This window comes from Ostrea edulis, chromosome 4 (assembly GCF_947568905.1).
Source record: "Ostrea edulis chromosome 4, xbOstEdul1.1, whole genome shotgun sequence".
In the NCBI taxonomy this organism is placed as follows: Eukaryota; Metazoa; Mollusca; class Bivalvia; order Ostreida; family Ostreidae; genus Ostrea; species Ostrea edulis.
The window spans coordinates 59834908-59854948 of record NC_079167.1 but is presented as its reverse complement, the minus strand read 5'-3'; the positions used below and the strand labels follow the sequence as shown (position 1 = coordinate 59854948).

At 35.0% G+C, this 20041-nt stretch overlaps 1 protein-coding gene across 3 annotated transcripts in view; it reads right to left on the bottom strand.

The window, feature by feature from the left end:
• Nucleotides 1-20041, bottom strand: part of LOC125670282 (coiled-coil and C2 domain-containing protein 1-like) — a 32438-nt gene that overhangs the window by 1882 nt on the left and 10515 nt on the right. For 2 of the 3 annotated variants that reach the window (XM_048905371.2, XM_048905370.2), the window contains exons 3-27: nucleotides 16282-16397; nucleotides 14775-14963; nucleotides 13823-13940; nucleotides 12117-12230; nucleotides 11440-11555; nucleotides 10822-10906; nucleotides 10610-10678; nucleotides 9686-9834; nucleotides 9318-9390; nucleotides 8661-8891; nucleotides 8374-8516; nucleotides 8181-8237; nucleotides 7941-8069; nucleotides 6896-6954; nucleotides 6602-6718; nucleotides 6362-6435; nucleotides 6152-6207; nucleotides 5882-5933; nucleotides 5640-5739; nucleotides 5234-5324; nucleotides 4685-4822; nucleotides 4457-4471; nucleotides 3611-3645; nucleotides 1099-1156; nucleotides 821-950 (exon numbers count right to left, since the gene is read on the bottom strand). In XM_048905371.2, the coding sequence (XP_048761328.1) occupies nucleotides 821-950; nucleotides 1099-1156; nucleotides 3611-3645; nucleotides 4457-4471; nucleotides 4685-4822; nucleotides 5234-5324; nucleotides 5640-5739; nucleotides 5882-5933; nucleotides 6152-6207; nucleotides 6362-6435; nucleotides 6602-6718; nucleotides 6896-6954; nucleotides 7941-8069; nucleotides 8181-8237; nucleotides 8374-8516; nucleotides 8661-8891; nucleotides 9318-9390; nucleotides 9686-9834; nucleotides 10610-10678; nucleotides 10822-10906; nucleotides 11440-11555; nucleotides 12117-12230; nucleotides 13823-13940; nucleotides 14775-14963; nucleotides 16282-16397 (2514 nt within the window). Of the gene's footprint in view, nucleotides 1-820; nucleotides 951-1098; nucleotides 1157-2309; nucleotides 3181-3610; nucleotides 3646-4456; nucleotides 4472-4684; nucleotides 4823-5233; nucleotides 5325-5639; nucleotides 5740-5881; nucleotides 5934-6151; nucleotides 6208-6361; nucleotides 6436-6601; nucleotides 6719-6895; nucleotides 6955-7940; nucleotides 8070-8180; nucleotides 8238-8373; nucleotides 8517-8660; nucleotides 8892-9317; nucleotides 9391-9685; nucleotides 9835-10609; nucleotides 10679-10821; nucleotides 10907-11439; nucleotides 11556-12116; nucleotides 12231-13822; nucleotides 13941-14774; nucleotides 14964-16281; nucleotides 16398-20041 lie in introns of those variants that run through there. The other variant, XM_048905372.2, reaches the window with a different exon arrangement.

The following is a 20041-nucleotide window of genomic DNA, read 5'->3' as shown; positions in this document are numbered from 1 at the left end:
ATCATCAATCCCTCCTAACACTTTACACACTCACTAATCAGGTCATCAATCCCTCCTCACACTTTATACACTCACTAATCAGGTCATCAATCCCTCCTCACACTTTACACACTCACTAATCAGGTCATCAATCCCTCCTCACACTTTATATACTCACTAATCAGGTCATCAATCCCTCCTCACACTTTATACACTCACTAATCAGGTCACCAGTCCCTCCTCACACTTTATACACTCACTAATCAGGTCATCAATCCCTCCTCACACTTTATAATCAGGTCATCAATCCCTCTTCACACTATCTACAAACATTCACCAACTCACCAACACTTACTTATCAGTTTCTCCTTACATTTTCTACTGTAGCAGAAAGTGAGAAAATACAATTATCACTACTGGTTTGACCCCCCCCCCCCCCCCCCCCCCCCCCCCCTTGAATCTTCAGCACCAAATGTAGCAGGAAGGGAGAAAATGCAACCGACCAGACCTGGATTCAAAGTTGGACCCCTGAATCTCTAGTCAGGTACTCTACTAACTTAACTATCTGGCACCTGAGATTGAGTTCATCTGACTGTCATATTTCCCCCTACTTTAATGTTTTTTTTATACACTTTGAAGACATCAATACAGGATCTTTATCCAGTGGCAGGCTTTTATACTTGTCAATCCCAGGGACTGGTCTACAGCACCAATTACAACAGGAAGGGAGAGAATGCAACAAACTCGGGTTCCTTGAATCTCTTAATCAGGTGCTCCACCAACTGAGCTATCTGGCCACCAGTAATCAAACCTGTCTAACCACCATCCTACAAATGCTTACTAATCAGTCCATCAGCCCCGCCCTTTTTGAGTTCTTCCTGTTGATCCTCCATTTTTTCAGTAATCAGTTTACTTTTCTGCATCAGAGCCCTCGTTTGCTCTGGAGTTAACCTGTCCCTTAGACTGGCAATCTGAAAAACATTTTCTTGTCAAAATATTTCAAACAGTTTAAATAAAGGTAAATTTCTTACATTTCTTGTTCACTAAACAGATTAGAATCTTCAAATTCCAACAGCAGGAAGACATCAACGACATGTCGACAGAAAGCGATTCGTTTACCTGAAGATCTAGTTGTTGTTTCTCATATTTCAACACTTCCAATGACGTAGTTCCTTGGCTGTTAATATAAAACATAGATCTTTTATCACATACCAGTATGCTATTTCTTCCTAAACAATTTTTGTATTTAGACAACTGTTAATAACAATAACAGGCATTTTGTAATTGAAAGCAATCTTGTAATTCAGCGATAAAAATTCCAAAATATTAACGATTCAGAGACAATTAAGAGACCTACAACCAAAGGCTCAGTTGTTTATTGGGCTAGACTAGTAATCTATAAAGGTTAAATACCACCAGGGTCCTTGATATTGATTTCTTGGACAACACAAAGTAGTGTAAAGTAATCAATATTCATAGGAATTTAGTTTCATATGAAAACACCACCATATGTCTTCACAAACAAGACAAACTGAACCACAGCAAAATATAATAACAAAGAAACCAAATTCCCATGAACATTGTTATTTTCATTAAAATTTTACTCCACAAAAAAGTTTCTGTGTTATTTTCATTTCAATATTGCCAATAATTTTTTTAATCCTGTAATAAAATAATTCCTAAGACAAGAATATTGATTGGGTCAGTATTTGACCCCAATTACTACATATCATAAACTGTAACGGATGGGTCAAAGTTCATCACAACTTAACCCCTAGCCAAAGCTTATGCACATTTACAGCCAAGGCCTTGTTTTTCCCGCCCAAAGAGCCAGGAAGAGGAATACATGCCATCACGATTTACATAAAGGGAAGGAATCTTTTTTTGTTGAGAATAGTCAGTTTCTGTCATCATATATCAAATAATGTTGTACTAATTTCTATATTCATCTGATAGTCTGTCATTAGCTTAACTTATGCCCTACTGTCAAATATCAAAGGTAGTGACTATTGAAGGACTTTCAAATTTCACATAGTAAATCAAATTTCTGTAAAAGTGGTTATTTATGCTGGGGGTTAAATACGCGTTTTTTCATGTCCACATTACGAGTGGGAAAAAATTTATGCAGTAACAGAATAGAATATATATCATAATTATCAAATATTTATAACAATACGTGTGGGGGAAATTTACGAGCTGTAATTAGTGTATATTTCCCCCACACATAAATAACCATTTCTACAGTATCCAAAAGCTGTAAACTTCTTTAATAGTGTATATATTTTTCTAAAACCTATCATCAACCAATAAGAATAAGACATTTGAACAAAACATTTTTGTATCTTTAATAAAAATCACAACAAACATGGCAACTTTTTGGAATGTATAAATATTAGGGCTATATATATATATATATATATATATATATATATATATACAAAGCACTAAATAATCACAACTAGGTACTGAAAATTTTCGCCCCAGCCCGGGGTCGAACCAGCGACCTGCGGCACCCACCGCCTAGCAAGACTGTCAAACCAGTGCGTAAGTCCACTCGGCCACAACGACTTCCCTAAAAAAGGAAGTTTTGTTATGCTCCTAAAGCGCTACGTATACACACTGATGCAATCTCACACAGTCGCTGTGCCATTCAGTGTTTAAGATATTTTATAAGGAGAGTGGATCTCTCGATGCAATTGTATAGAATATTTAATATATATATATATATATATATATATATATATATATGTAAACACAAACCATGTAATAACCATGGCTTGCAGTAAAAAAAAATAAAATAATAAAAGAGTTGTCAATATATGTAACATATACCAGTATACACATGTATTGAGGTCATCTAGCACTATTGGCATGCGAGTTGTACAAGTAAAAAAAATAAGGACGGTACCATATTTGAAATAAAGTTCAGTAAAAAATCATGAAAAAATACCATAAATACTGTCACGTACATCGTATAAATAAATAAATTGTAAAAATACTACACATCTGAAAAATCACGTATTATCACAGTTTAATTGCACTGGGACGGACGGAATGTAATTATAGATGTCTTTCACATTGTCATCTTCTTTCAATTTCATATTTTGATAAGTGACTAGTAGAAATCTGTAACCCTTTCCATCTATGGAATGGCCCAAGGCTTATCTTCAGCTGATGGTGCAAATGCTGGATTTTGCTTGGCTGCAAAAGACAAGGCATTGAACCATCAGCTGATTAATAAAAACCTCTGCCAAGTGAAACTAACAATGTATCTTGCTTTTCATTTAAATATGCACTTGTGTGTGTGTGTGACATTTCTTCATATTGAAAAAAAATCCAGCATAAAAAAAAAAAAATAATAATAATAAACTAAAATGAATAAAAAAATTTCCCTAATAACTAAATTGTATGCCATAAAATTTACACAATATATGAAATTATGGGTCCTGTGAGTTGTTAAAGAATCAAGAAGGGAAAAATATACATTGCACTGTGATATCTAAGAAATGATTTGTCAGAATATATACAGCTTTTTTGAATAAATTTCAGTTAATAAATAAAACAGACAATGTAGCTTGTATATTGAAATACCTTTATATATGGTATATTTCATATTGTTGAAGTGAATTACCTTTTGCCAACTGCTTGCTTTGGTGGAGCAGGTGCCTGCAAATACATAAACAAGAATACCAGTAAAACTTATGGATACTCCCCTAAATGCATCAAACCAATGATCTACTTCATATGACAAATGACTCTCACAATAATCAATAACTGTTGAAATATTGTTGAAACGAAGTTTATTTTTCTTATATAAGGTATTTGTTCTAAGTGACCTTGACCATTCAAAAATGACCTTTTGGAGACCTTAGTCTAAAAGATCAGTAACTGTTAAAATATTGTTGAAATGAAGTTTTTTCCATATATCAGGTGTATGATCTGAGTGACATTGACCTTTATAAAATGACCTTGAGTGACCTTTGTTTGAAATTCATTTGCCTATTACTTATTTGTGTGATATACGATTATTACCTGTTGAAAACTATTGAAATAAAGAACTTTTTACTTAATTAGGGTATACATTATGAGTGACCTTGACCTTTCCAAATTGATCTTGAAAAACCTTGGTTCAGAAGTTCTTGTCTCAAGGAACATTTCTGATCAATTATATCAATTTCAATGAAATGTTTAGGAGATGTGAGCTCGATGGATGGATGGACAGACATTACCGAAACAATCTGCTCCCCCAAAATTTTTCGGGGAGCAATAAAAATAGATGTGCTACATATTGAAATGTATTTATAGCACAGAAACATGACCCATGGGATTTCAAACTGAAAGTAAGTATATCACACAGAAACATGACCCATGGGATTTCAAACTGAAAGTAAGTAAATCAATACAAACATAATAATTCAAAATCTTGATTTGTACTTCATAGATACATGTATAAATATATTTTGAATTCCATATTTACCTTTCCTTTTATTGGCTGAAATGAAATTTAAAAATTGGCATATATTCATCTATAGGGTTATAAAGAAATATCACATGTTTTGCATTCTATTATCATTTCCTTCATTTGTGTTAAGGGATTTTCAGCTTCACTGAAATGTAGTTGAGAAAAAACTTTTAAAATCTTTGGGGTTTTTTGTTTGGCATGGTGTATATTAAAGTAAAATCATTTCTGAACCACTACATATACCTTATCAATGGTTTTGAAGAACTGGTCTATAACCAGCCACTTCTCCTTGACTTCCTCCACCTGTTTACTTTTGAACGGGTCTCGAATTCTCATCTTGACCTCCAGTTTTCCCCCCACTGACCTCCTACCATCTGTTATCTGTTACAAAGACAAAAATCTACATGTCTGTGTTCATAACTGTAACATTGGTACAAGAAAACCCACTCCTTTTCTTTGTTATAAAATTTTCATAGAAAATAGGGAAAAGGTTTCTGGGTGGCCAAAGATTATATATATATAGTAATAGTGGCATGTCATTCTGAAACTTGTATCAAAGGTGATTTAATGGGTCAGTAATTTGAGAATATATTGCTATATGGAGATAATACCATTTAATTATGAGCTCAAATGGGAAAAAATCAACTTTGAACAAAATAATTCTTCTGGTAGATATTTCTTTAATGAAACCGTGGAGTTTTCAGAAGTATTAAACTTATCTTATAAGTATTAAACATATGATCTCATTCTACAGCAGAAAGACAACCAATACACAGTGTAAAAGTTACTTACATCATAACTGTCATGGACCGTACACTTGTTATCTAGAGGTTGTAGTTTGATATTAGCTGTACCAATCAATTTATCACTTTTCAAAAATCCCCTGCAGAAATTAAATTGTAAAGTTACAAATTTATTTACAGTGTATATACCATAATGATATTAGCACATCATGTGTAATATGATGAAAGTACTATCCAGATTTTTAACTTCAGTCTTTTCTTTCAAATTTTCATCTTTAGTTTTTCCTCTCAGATTTTCACCTTTAGTTTTTTCCTTTAAAATTTTAATTCTTAGTTTTTTCTTTCAAATTTTTACTCTTATTTTTTCCTTTCAGATTTTTACCTTCAATTTTCTGTTTCAAATTATTACCCTTTGCAATGTTTCACATTTTGCCATCTCCCTTTCAGATTTTTACCTTTTGTAATAAATTTCACATTTTGCTGTCTTCCTTTCCACAACCCTGGCAAATGCCCTTGATTTCCTACTTATTTCTACTTTAAAAGGCTCTTTATATTCTGTAAATAAATATTTATATACATACACATGCATAAGAATTATTTTACAAACATGTTCCCCTTGAAGTATTTTTGACATAAAATATATTTGAGAATGAGGTTTTTACCTGGGTTACAGGATATTTGAGAATGAGGTTTTTACCTGGGTTACAGGATCCTTTGACAGTATCTGACTGTGCTGCCTGTGGATCATCCTAGAAATGAAACAAACTTATTGAAAGTGACAGGACCAATCCAAAATGATACAGTGATCATATGAATTTCAATGTATGACATAATTATCACCAGATCTCATGATTTCCCCATGACCTACTTGAGGATCTATTATATAACTAACCAAAGTATATCCCCACCTAAAGTCAAAGATTTTGTTATCATATTAAGTACTTAAATACCTCATACATATACTTACAGTCGGAAAAGGAAATTCAAACTTTATAAAGGTATCTAGATCTTTTTCTGAATATTCTAAAAAGAAAGAAAGAGAGAAATCAGATTTCAAACCGGTAATCACATACAGATAATGTTATATCCTTGATATACATGCAATAGGAAATTTTTGTATGGCCGTCAAAACAGAAAATAAAGGTTCCCAGACTGACGTGAATTTACAAACACTTACTCTCCGGCAAGTTGTACTGTATCCCTCTGATGATTGTGAATTCTAAATCGTTGTCACCTAAATCTGTATTACATCTGAAAAAATGAACATTAAATTCATACACATGTACATATACAAATGTATAGTATTTTATCATTATTTCTGCAATATTTAATCAATGAATTCATCATATTCATTGATAATTCTCTCATAACTAAATTTTCTTCCACAAATTAAAAGTAAAGTGTACATGTAACTTACTGCACTAAAGAAAAAGTTTTATTTTCATAATGAAACTTCGGCACCGGATCACTGTGCTTAAAGGCATTTTTCAGAGCATCCAAATCCTTTCTACAACCATTCTCCATTTTATCAAACCTGACAAAGACAAAACATAATCTCACCAACCTCGCAAGATGTATCCACATTTCTTTACTTTTTTGTTATCCCTTCATTTTTATAATTAGAGTCTTTGGGAAATACCCCATAAAAATGCAGTTGTGTTAACAGATGCATTTAAAATGTAATTAAGAAAATATCAAGTGTATTCCTTACTTAGCTGCTGAAACCACATCTCCAAGTTTTGTAAAATGCTGGCTGTTAGTAGCACAGATCTGAAAGAAAATAATCATTTACACAGATACAGTACTATACCTCATTTCTCACACATACATGTAAAATGCACTGTAATCAAACATTTCTCCTGATTTTAATTAACTTCATTTTATGAACAAAGGTACTGCAAACAAGAGCATCACTCACTGAATATAACCTTGACCTATAATCTTTGAAATAGAAATCAATGTCTCGTACACCGTACATGTATATGTGCACACCTTGACAAGTTGCTATATCATCTGCAACTGCATTCTGCCCCGATGGTAACAATAGGTGCTTATATTTAGTAGATGAATTGTATGTGTATCTGCTGCAGTGAACTACCTAACTTACTGTAGTACTTCACCTCTAGCTGCAATGATGTAGCCCTCTCCATTTTTTTTTATTCTGATGCCCCCCCCCCCCCCCCCCCCCATCTCCAAATAAAATCGGAGAGGGCTGCATTAATGCAGCTACTTCACATCTAGCTGTAGCTAGTCCCACTTTATAGATATGTTTTGTACATGTAGGTGGACTTCAGTAAATGTAGGCAGACTTTTGTACATCTGATCTTTTGTACATGTAGGTAAACTTTTGTACATGTTGGTAGACTTTTGTACATGTAGCTAAACTTTTGTACATGTAGGTAGACTTTTGTACATGTAGCTAAACTTTTGTACATGTAAGTAGACTTTTGTACATGTAGGTGGACTTTTGTACATGTAGGTAGACTTTTGTACATGTAGCTAAACTTTTGTACATGTAGGTAGATTTCTGTACATGTAGATAGACTTTTGTATATTTAGGTAGAATATAATTATGTTGGTAGACTTGTACGTGTAGGTGGGCTATTGTACATGTAGGTAGAATGTCACATACTGTATCTGAGATTCAGACATACACCCCATAGTTTAGCAGACTACCCCTCTAGATCTCTATAGTTTTAGAATTTATATTGATCCTGTTAATGAATCTTGGTTATGTTTCTGCCTGGTCATATTACCCTAATTTGGTTGATGAGGTCCTGCTCCAGCTTTTGGTACACCTCAGTCCTATCCCCACTCAGTTGCACATCCCCCTTCTGTACCATCACAAACGAAGTATCCTCTCCTTCATCTAAGGAGGGAGGGATCTGAAACAACATTGCTTTTATATCATGGCACCTTTAAAACTTTATCCCCTCTGGTCCTTACATCAATTATTTTGTAGATGTTAAACCATTTTAATTCAATATTTACAATACCTGTGACATGTCAACAGGAAGTCCCGATTCAGCAGCTTGTATCATTGGTTCAAAACCCTGAAGGTGAAAAATGCAGCATCTTGATTTGCCTTGTGAGTATTATACCCAGTACATGCGGTATCACATTGATGTACTGGTAACATAAAACATTATCTTTTTCAAATTTGAAATTCAGAATCTTTAATCATTATACCTTGGCTATCCTCATGTACTTTTTGGCCAGTTCTATTTCATTGCTCTTCTTGGCCTTCAGAGCTGCTTGTTTGTATTCATTCATTCTATCAGACAGAAAATTGGCCTGCTGTTCTGCTCGAGATGTGGGACTCCTTTTCAAAGCTGTATAAAAATGTGCATGCCCCTTTTGAAATTGATTCCTCTGAATCATGATTTTTTTTTTTACTTTACATGTAAATTGGCTGCAGAAATTTTGTTTGCTATTCTGAATTCAACCAAATTAAGAGAATGTCACTATGGTCTTACAATGTCTTGATGTCTGTTTCTCTGGAGTTAGTTTTTGTTGATGTTGTTGCTGGGTTGCAGCATTTGGTTGTGAAGGACTCCTCTGTGGCTGTGTTGCTGCTGCCACTGCTGTTCCTCTTGCTGGAGAGGGTGTTCTCTGATTGTGTGACCTTTGACCTGAATCTGGTTGCAGCTGATTGGTCGATGAGGATGATGGAGGAGCTTGTTGACCAACAGGTATTGGCGCAAATCCTGAAATGAACACAGAAATACAGTTAATTCTCATAATGTACTGCTTAAATCACTTTTGGCGACAGTTGAGAATGATTACAACCCAGACACCATCTGACTCAAAGATATTCAGTACAAGTCACCAGCATATCAGATAGATTCTTTTACATTTCTTTATCATTGTTAGGCCCCAGGGTCATGAAACATCATAAGCTAAAGTCAAAATCTGAACATTGCGATGAAATGGTTGAGAAATGAAATTGTTCTTCAATAGAGCTTTATAAAATTTCTAGTGTCTGCTACATGTTTCAGTTCAAAAGTAATGAACATCTTACAGGTGATTGGAATTTTGATTTAGAGTTTATAACATGATCCCGGGCCTGGTCATACAAGAAGTCCAACAGACTTCATAAGACAAGATCATCTGTGTTTGTTATTCAGACTCACCAGGCGGGCTGGGTAGGTCTTCGTAATCCACTGGTTTCCCAGCCTTGTGGGCTTTTATAGCATCTTGATATTGCTGATAGGAATGAAAATATTGCAATGCACAATTTTATATTGTAAGAAGAGGATTCTTGGCATCATCACAAGTACAGTTGCATTTAGTGAAATCAAATACTAATCAGGGTTTTCATCCAAAATCTTTGAACTGAAAATGATCAATTCGAATACATGTACATATGTACAATCCACAAAAACACTTTAAAACACGAAATGGCATCACTTGTATCATGCAGTAATGTTACTGGTGAAATTAATTTGTTGTAAACTTCTGTAAAATTGAAATCCTATCACCTCGTTATTGCATTGATTACCTTGACTATCCTTCCATATCGCCTAGCTTTGGAGGTCTCCCCCTTGCTCTTCGACTCTTCTTCTGTCTGTTTGTATTTTTCTAGGCGTTGTTGTAATGCATCTAAGACAGTCTTAGGTGCATTAGGGGCCTTAAAGATGGATTTCTCTTCTGTTCAGGAAATCAAATAAAGATTAATATATTTGTGAACTAGCAGTACGAAACTTTGGTGATATCACCGATGTGTAATCATTACTGATTCTTAGACAATATACAACAGTAACTCTCGGTGAATTGCATGGACAAACACAGGCTCTGAGAAATTTTCAATAAATTGCATTAACAAATAGAGGCTTTGAGAAATTTTTATTGAATTGCATGGACAAACAGGCTCTGAAAATTTCTATAAATTGCATGAACAAACACAGGCTCTGAGAAATTTTTCAATGAATTGCATGAACAACCACAGGTTCTGCAGAGCTACCCTTCACAAAGCAGATATTCCTGAATCTAGTGTGTTTGAGGAGGTATACTACACCAGAGAAATTTGATGTAGATGAAAAGTGGAGGACATGTACAACAATATTTTGAAGTTGAAAATTTTCAAATTTACTTTACTTTGTCTGAAAATAGTTTTAGTAGAAGATAATCAGAAAAAAATATTTAAAACCCCTACTGGACTCGAACTTGCTACCTACAGTTCAGCAGTCGGTATGCTAACCTACTGAGCTACTCGGCTAGGTATTAAACTTGAAAAGGAAAAGCCAAATATTGCTGATATTAATCTTTTGCTCCATGTTTTTAAAGGAAGTCAGCCATTATGACGATGTAGAGTACCTTCTTAAAAGATGGTATCAATCCCAGTCATATCATTAACATTATACACCCATACATGCACGTTTGTTACATCCTCTATATAAATACAGTGAGGATGGCTAATAATTACCCTCAGCTGTAGGCTCTGGAGGCAGTTCAGGAGGCTTAGACTTGGCCGATACAAAGGTTCCAGATGAAACTATGATATAAAATGTGGAATCAAAACACAGGAGTTGTAGAGATAATAACATACTATATATCTTATATTGCACTTCTCAACATTATTTGTAGTGCCAAACAATAAAATTGACAGTTGCTTTGAATCTTTGAGTAAAGTGTTACCTGCAATACCCTGTGGTGGTGGTGGCATCTGTGAGAGATCAATTTCCTTGCCTTCTTCTAAGGCCTTTATTACATTGTCAAATTGCTAAAAGAAAACCAAACCAAAAATGAAATTTAATTTTCTTCAGCTTTCCTTACAACATATTGAACATGTACATTGAATGGTGTAGTTTGTAGTAATATAAAAACATTTCAGAATGCTAAAACTTCTGCACTGGGTGCTAGTATGTATATTTTTTCAATTTAAAAGAACTTGAGAGCTTTTGACTTTTACATGCAAGGTGAAGATAACGAACAAGTGATCAATCTCATAACTCCTATAAGCAATACAGAATAGATAGTTGGGCAAACACGGACCCCTGGACACACCAGAGGTGGGATCAGGTGCCTAGGAGGAGTAAGCATCCCCTGTTGACTGGTCACACCCGCCGTGAGCCCTATATCTTGATCAGGTAAACGGAGTTATCCGCAGTCAAAATCAAAATCAAACATGCTGTTCTAAAACATTTGTTATGTATAAGTACATAGTACTGATTTCTTCGGTCACTTTCAGTTGATGAGTATGCTCCCTACGTTGAGAGACAATGTAGCGGTATCGACTAGAGAAGTTAATTTTACCTTGGCTACTTTGACATGTTGAGTGGCTGTAGTTATGTCTCCTGTGTGTTTTGCCTTCAGTGCTGCCTGTTTATATTGGTCTCTTCTGGTCACAAGAAATCTATAGGTTTCCTTATCTGCAGAGAGAAATTAAAAATCCCATCAATATATATTTAAAGATTTATACTGAAATATAAACCATATCAAGTGTTTCAGGAATGGATATTTAATACCCTGCTGGGGCAGATCCAGGAATTTTTTAAAGGGGGGGGGGGGTTGATTGATTGAAAATTATTTAATGTCCCTCTCGAGAATTTTTCACTCATATAGAGACGTCACCATTGCCAGGAAAGGGCTGCAAAATTTTTAGCCTATGCTCAGCGCTTACGGCTTTTGAGCAGTGAGGGATTTTTATCATGCCACACCTGCTGTGACATTAAGCCTCAGTTTTTGCGGTCTCGTTTCAAGGACCGCCCCATTTATTCGCCTCTTACAACAAGCAAGGGGTACTGAGGATCTATTCTAACCCGGATCAGGAGTTCTACCATTACTTTTGGTTTTCAAAGAGGGGGGGTGGGGGTGGGGGGTGGGGGGTGTTCCACCCTCAAAATGCATTATTTCTACCTTTTTTAAAGCAAAATTTTCTAACAAACCCCCCTCTGGATCCGCCATTGCCCTAAACCATAAATACAACTCACTTTCCTGAGACATTTCTGGTTGAGCCGCTGCTGGTGGAGACACTGGTTCTGGTTTTGATGGTGCTGGCCTTGGTAACACTGGAACTGGTTGTGGGGCTGGCTTCCTCTCTGGTGCTGTAAAGAACCTAAACGTGTACTCCAAGAACATACATCAATAATTCACACAAAGGTGAACTGCTCTTCAATATTCGTCAGTTTCCAGAGAATACTGTAAATTACTTATATTCAACTAGATTTTATTCCTGCAATCTTGCTTTTCTGGATGTATCAATGAAGAATAGATTTTGTGCACATTTAATACCTTCAGCACAATACGAGTATAATATTACTTTATCGATAAGTTCATGTGAAGTGGAATGCAATTATCAATAGAATTCTTATAGGAAACAAGCCCTTTATAATGTACGGAAAATCATCAATGCTAGTCAGAACCACATACAAGCTACGGAAGAATGGACCTGCTGCAAAAACTAAAGCCTGGGGGGGTCACTCACCTGGAAAATATAGGTCAGACACAATGTCCAAAGAAACAAGATACCACAGCAAAGTAATTATAGTGTCAAAAGAAAGCTCTTGGCACAAAAAATACATGTGAAATATGAAAACTCTAGCATTAAACGTTCAAAATTTATGGCCAAGGTTAAAGTTTTCAAAAGGAGGTCAAATTCCAAGGCGAAGGTTATGAGGTAAAAAAAAAAAAGTTCTTGTTACAAGGAATACACATGTGAAATATGAAAGTTCTAGCACTAAGCATTTTAAAATTTATGACCAAAGTTAAAATTTTTTGCAGACAGAGAGACGGACAGACCAAAAACTACATGACCCCAAATCTCCAATTATGGGGGCATAAAAATTATTGTGTGCATCTATAGGTGTAAGTTTGAATCAAATTAGAGCTACTGAGGAATGAACCTGCAGCAGAAAGCAAAAATATAACTTGGTCACTCATCCATAAAGAAGCAACATCTAAATAATGAATAATTGTGACCATCCATAGATGCATAAAGTTTGAACTGCAAAGAACTTAGTTATTTGGGGAATGGACTGCATGCTGCTAAAACTAGAATTAATCAATGGGTCACTCATATTTAAAATATAAGTCAAATGCAGCATCAGAATCATAAATGGTTGTATGCATCCATAGATGCATTATTCGTGCCAATTAGAATCATGTCATGTTTCTTGGAAAATGAACAATTTAAAAAAAATTAATCTGCTGCAAAAAAAAAAAAAAAATAATAATAATAATAAACAAGCAAATCTATAGCCTGGTCACTCATGCAGAAAATATAAGAATCCAAATAACAAATGATTGTAGACATCCATCGACACATGTACATATCAAGATTGAATCATGTAAAGGGATTTAAAGATTCTTGGAAATGTACTATTTAAAACCTTTAACCTTCTGCCCATGGACTACAACAACTGGGGTATCACACAAGCTCATTTGTCCCAGAGAGCTGAAAATATAGAACATGAGTGATCTTCTTACACCTGTTTGGTACAAGCTTACCTGAAACATTCACAGGAGATTCTCTTCTACAAACTTACCTGGGACATTAACGGGAGATTCTAAATTACAAACATACCTGGGTCATTAACAGGAGATGCTACTCTGAAAGCTTACCTGGGACATTAACGAGAGATACTAATTTACAAACTTACCTGGGACATTAACGGGAGATTCTAATTTACAAACTTACCTTGGACATTAACGGGAGATGCTCCTCTTGAATTGGATCCCAGCGCTACTGGTGGAGGAATATCATCCTCAGCTACAGGCCTGTTAGCTTTGGCCTTCTTCAGTAAATCTTGAATAGTCTGGTGAACAGAGTACAACAAAGTATTACATTTACATACATGTACTTGAGGACACATTGGCTAGTGCAGTGGTATCAAAGTTTTTCACAGAAAAACATGTGTCCCCCCCACCCCCTCCAATTTATCATGCTAATTAAAATCAAGAAATATTCCTTACAAAGTTGTGCACCTCCTTGCAACATGGTAAGGATATTTGATGCAATTTACCTGAAAATGACCAAGCTCAAGAAGCTACATGTCTAATTTTCTTTCAATCCAAAATATATTCAAACCACTTGCAGTATGTATATTTTCAGTACATGCTGGTTCAATCACTCAGAATAGTAAAAAAAAAAGTTTAATCCAGATAACCTATGTTAAAAGTTTATTTCGCTGAAAAAGAGGAGTTAGAATGACAAACCACAATGATTGGCCCAAAAATTACTACATGTATATGAAGCTATAAAACCCAGTAATGAGTGGCTGGATTGTAGAAAATACATGTACTTACAGTACTATGTTCAAAAAATTTGTGACAGTTCGACAGGACAAAAATAAATGGTCTCCCTTTGGAAATGTGAAAGAGGTGGGGGGGGGGGGGGGGGGGGGATTAATATACACGCACAGTACTTTGTGTATCTTTGATGAGGGACTAATGGCAAAGAAAAAAATATATTGATAACAAATATAAGAATAGATCTTGTATTCATAGATTGAAACTTGGAATCAAAATTTTCAAGGAAGAGGGCATTTTTTTAAACAGTGGTGGTGAAGAAAGGAGGATTTAAAATACATGTACTACTTTTGTCCAACTGACTGTAAAATATACTTGACAATGTGTGAATGACAACATACCTTCGTCCCCCTGTCCAGCCGTCTCTGCTTACTGCTGTCACCGGCTGCCCTGGCATTTTCTGATGCTGTTCGGTACATCTGAAGTCTATCTTCTAACAGTTCCGCCATTCCCATCTCTGGATGTTTGATCTGTGGAACAGAGCTGATTGGTGGGGGTTGACTGGGTGGAGCATCATCAGCGGCTATCTCCTGATTGGTTAAAAACAATTACACATTCTAGATCCTTCCATTCTTTAGACTCTCACAGGAAAAGTACATGTACTACTAATGTATTAGTCACCGGCCTATATCTTTATATATCTACATTCCCAATTTTTTTTGCCTTTGATATCTTAACAAATTGTAATCAATCAATCAAGGTCAAACTATTCTTTTATACCACCAATAACCTAAATATCTACAATTTCTGTACGGTCTCAGCATATTATTTCTACTCTGAATATCATACATATATGGCTGTAAGAACGTTACACTCAAGGTTCCATTCCACTCCTACAAAGGAATGTATAATAAAATGAATTGCAAAAAACCTGTTGTTATCTTTGCAATTGTTGGTCAAAGCTTTCAAATTCTATATCCTTTAAAGAATTTATTTCCAGATGTTTTGAGATCAATACTTTTTATTTCAAAATGATAAGAACAAAAATAAATTCAGAATGACTTTAAAAAAGAAAAAGTATATTTTTCTATGAAATATATAGCGCTTAACGTCAAAGTTGACTCATTTAAGGCACTATGCTGTATACACAGGGTTCTACACTAATGCTAGTCCAGTAGCCCGAGGCTAGTAAATTTTGTCCCGGACTATCTGAACATCATTTATAAGTAGCCTGGTGGACTACTAAAAAATTTGCACCCTGTATTGATAAAATAATCGTCAAAGTTTCTTAAACTTTCTTTCTACTTTCATTTCTGCTGTATATCATTGTAAATACAATGGACTAATCTTTTATTGAGATATCTAATTCGAACATAACCGTGTGACTACTGCGCTGAGATCTATTCATAATACATGATACCATGATTCAAGCAAACAATATACACTAAACTAAAATGCGGGGTTTTAAAAAACAGAGGCGAAAGCAATCAGTAAAACTAAAAGCTAAAGTTGGTCATAAAATTTTCATTTGTCTCTAAATTCACTAGAAATACATGATTTTGCATCTAGATTTTGAAAAAAGTTTGTCAGAGAGGACACACCCCACCCTTATTGCTTCACGGCCCGACTGTCTGCTTTTCAGCAGCTGGACTAGTCACAAATCAGCAGGACTGGTAAATTATAGAATCTACTGGTCCTTTTCACTAGCATAATGTAAAACTTGGTGTCAAACACTGTATATATGTATTTATTTTTAACAGCAAAAAATTATTTCTATAAATATCTGCTTCTGTCGTTGATCATCCTAATTTTGCCAGTTTCATCCATTTCCTCTTTGCTTTTAAGATAAGTGTTTCATTCAGCACTTTATTCAACTGACCACCTGAATCTTGTCTGTCGGTACATTACCTGTAATTCTGCCAAAAGGTCAGGGTCATCTGTGTCAGACACGTCTTCATCACTCCCAATGTCTCGCATGGCTTCTGCTGCCCTGGCATGAATACTCGACATGTTAACACTAGGATCTACAACAGCAAAGTATTTCAGTTTAATCTGTGTACGAGTACAGAATTCGCTCAAAACATCCCTACAAAAATCCTGAGGGAAATATATTGTATTCCATTTCACGAAATGATTAATTTGCATTCTTTTACTACTTCAAGGGATGCTATCAATATCATAACAAAATTGTCAGCAAAGACTAGTTTCAGACTGTGTCCATAACAATATGGTGCATACATGTACAGGTGACTCATACATGTACAGGTGACTCTCGATAACTAAACATTCAAGGGACCTTGATAAATCTTCAAAAGATCAAAGGTTGAATCAAATCAAAGACCCAATTGTTATGGTTAAGATTCTACAGCAAACGGAAGTGAATATTTACAACAGCCTGGGATAAGAATGTTCACTGACATGTCTCCAAATTATTTTCTCAAAATTGAAAATTACTGTGTCATTGCTTAGTCAAAACAAACTTTTCAAAATTACACTGCGTCAATTAATAACTAGTACTGATTGTAACGGGGACCGTTACAGATGTTCCCCAAACATTCCCCCATTTAGCAAGTGGTGTCATTTATTTCAGTACAAGTGGTTTTGACCTTTGCAAACTGTGAAACATGTGAATATATAACTATCTTATAACGTTCAGTCCATTTCATGCTAATACAAATCAGTTGTAAAGATCTGAGAGTTTTGTGCACGTGCACGTACGTGCATGCACGTGCATATACATAATTCGACCATCTCGATACATTAGAAGTCTGACTATATGAGTACAAGAGAAGTTTCACAACTGTTCAATGAAAAACGAGGAATTAACGGCAACTCAAAACTACAAAGACCGAAATCAATACACGTGCATACACGTGCGCGTGAGTACCACACAACAATTTTGTTGATGCTAATCAATAGAGATTTGAACAATATACTTACTATATGAATTTGGTATCGATCGCTTCACTCTTAAGAAAGTTATTGGGATTTCAAAATCGTCCAATCAGAATTAAGTGCACGTGCATGCGCATGCAGGGAAGTGATTTTGAGACTATCAATAAATTGACAGGCCCAAAACATACCTGCAACCTAATTTTCAAACCTATTCATTGCAATCTCAAAATGTTATAGACCAACACTCAAATTTAGACGTCAAAAATTACAATGCACGCGCATTCACGCGCACGCGATTTTGATAATGGAAAATTTGTTGACACCATTTCACAGACATTCATATCATAGATCCTCAGGGTAAATTTGAATTCATTTCAGTTTTTAATTCAATAGTTATGACCATTTTAGTACCCGAAAAATGAAAGAAAAGCTATGCACGTGCATACACGGGCACGTGAGTATGACTCAGCATCAATGTTGATGTCATTCAATAGACATTTGATAGATATACCTACAGTATAAATTTCATATTGTTTCCATCATTTATAAGAAAGTTATTGCGATTTGAAAATCGTCCAATCAGAATTTAGCACACGTGCATGCACGTGCCGGATGGTAATTATGACTGTACACTTTTGTTAAGAATATCAAGATACATATACAATACAAGTTTGAAAAGATTTTGACAAAAAACAAAAAAGTTATGGTCATTGAAAAAATTGAACCTTCAAAAGACAATGCACGTGCGTGCGCATGCGCGTTTGCAATTTTTATTACATTGAGCTGTAGATATTTGGCATGTCTACCTATCCTGTAAACATCATTAAATTTCCTTGATTGGTATGAATGTTATAAACGGTTTTGTATTATCCAATCAAATTGAAGCACACGTGCATGCGCGTGCAGAATTGAAATTTTGACGATGCCAAACAGTTAAGGGTCCCAAGTTATACCTACCATATTAATAGGAAACGATTTCATCGAAAAATAAAAAAGTTAGACTGATTCCAAAGTTTGTAAACAAAAAATCCAATGCACGTGCATGCACATGCATGCATTTTCAGACAAAATGACATTCGTTCCGCACATCTACATATGCTATACTATCATCCTAAAAAGGTTTCATATTGATCCCTTGAGTAGTTTCTGAGAACACTCGTGGACAAAAAAGTCCCAAGAAGAAAGAAAGAATAATAATAATAATAACTAGACACGATCTCGTTGCGAGCAACGAGTAGGTCTTCCGTCCGATTTGTTGATGCACTCGGAGTTAAAAAAAAAGAAGAAAAGACAAATGAGTCCCAATTTAGTTTCCGACTTTAAGACACTTTAGATATAATCAATTTTTCATATCATAAGCTTCTGAAGCAAAGTTGCGGTGAAATTCGTTTGAAATTCGACTCTCCAGGCGAGCCATAAGGCCCGCGGGCCCATTTCTTGATGTCATTTGTTAGCCCTCTATAGACTCAACAACTTTAGTTCTATATGTCTTTACAAAATATTTACCTGTAAAAAGTTATTGAGATCGACCGATATCGACAAAAAATCGACTCTACAGGCGAGCCATTAGGACCATAGGCCTATTTCTTGATATCAATCGATAGATCTCGATAAACTGAACAACTTTTGTTCAATATGTCCTTACAAAATATTTACCAGTTACAAGTTTTTGAAATCGACTGATATCGACAAAAATCGACTCTACAGGCGAGCCATGAGGCCCACAGACCCATTTTTTGATATTGATCGATAGGTTATGACACATTGAACAACTTTTGTTCAATAATGCTTTTCAAAAAATATGTCGTTTTAAAGATATGAGGCGTCAAATATTTACGATTTTGGCCCTTAAAATCTCTAATTACGTAACATATGACCTACTTTTTGATTTGATAAGATCAAGCTCGTTGAGATGAACATTTCCGCTTCTACAACTTATTATAAAATATTAATAGTTTCTGAGATGTTCTCCAAAACATTTGGACCCTTCTGAACCCCTAATTTAAAGGGCCAGCCCCTTTTGCTTGATATCGAAAGAAAGGCCTTGTCATTTTAAACATTTTTTGCTCAACAAGTATTTAGAAATTCTTTACCGTTCTAGAGTTATCTTTACAAGAAATATTTAGGGGCCAAACTGTAGCTCCCTAACGGGGCCACATAGGGAAAAAACGAAATGTACATATTGTTTAGATTATCATTCTGAACAACTTTTGTTCAATAATGCTTTTCAAAATATTTGTCGTTTTCAAGATATGAGGCGTCAATTATTTATGATTTTGGACCTTAAAATCCCTTATTACGTAACATATGACCTAAATTTTGATTTGATAAGAACAAGCTCGTTTAGATGAACATTTCCGCTTCAATGACTTATTACAAAATATTAATAGTTTCTGAGATATTCTCATAAACCTTTGGACCCTTCTGGGCCCCTAATTTAAAGGGTCAGCCCCTTTTGCTTGATATCGTAAGAAAGGTCATGACATTTCAAACATTTTTTGTTCAACAAGTATTTAGAAATTCTTTACCGTTCTCGAGTTATTTCTAGAAGTAATTTTTAGGGGCCAAACTGTAGCTCCCTAACGGGGCCACATAGGGTAAAAACGAAATATGCATATTGTTCAGATCATCATTCTGAACAACTTTTGTTCTTTATTGCTTTTCAAAATATTTGTCGTTTTCGAGATACAAGGGGTAAAAAATTTATGGTTTTGGCCCTTAAAATCCCTTATTATGTAACATATGACCTAAATTTTTATAGGAATAGATTTCG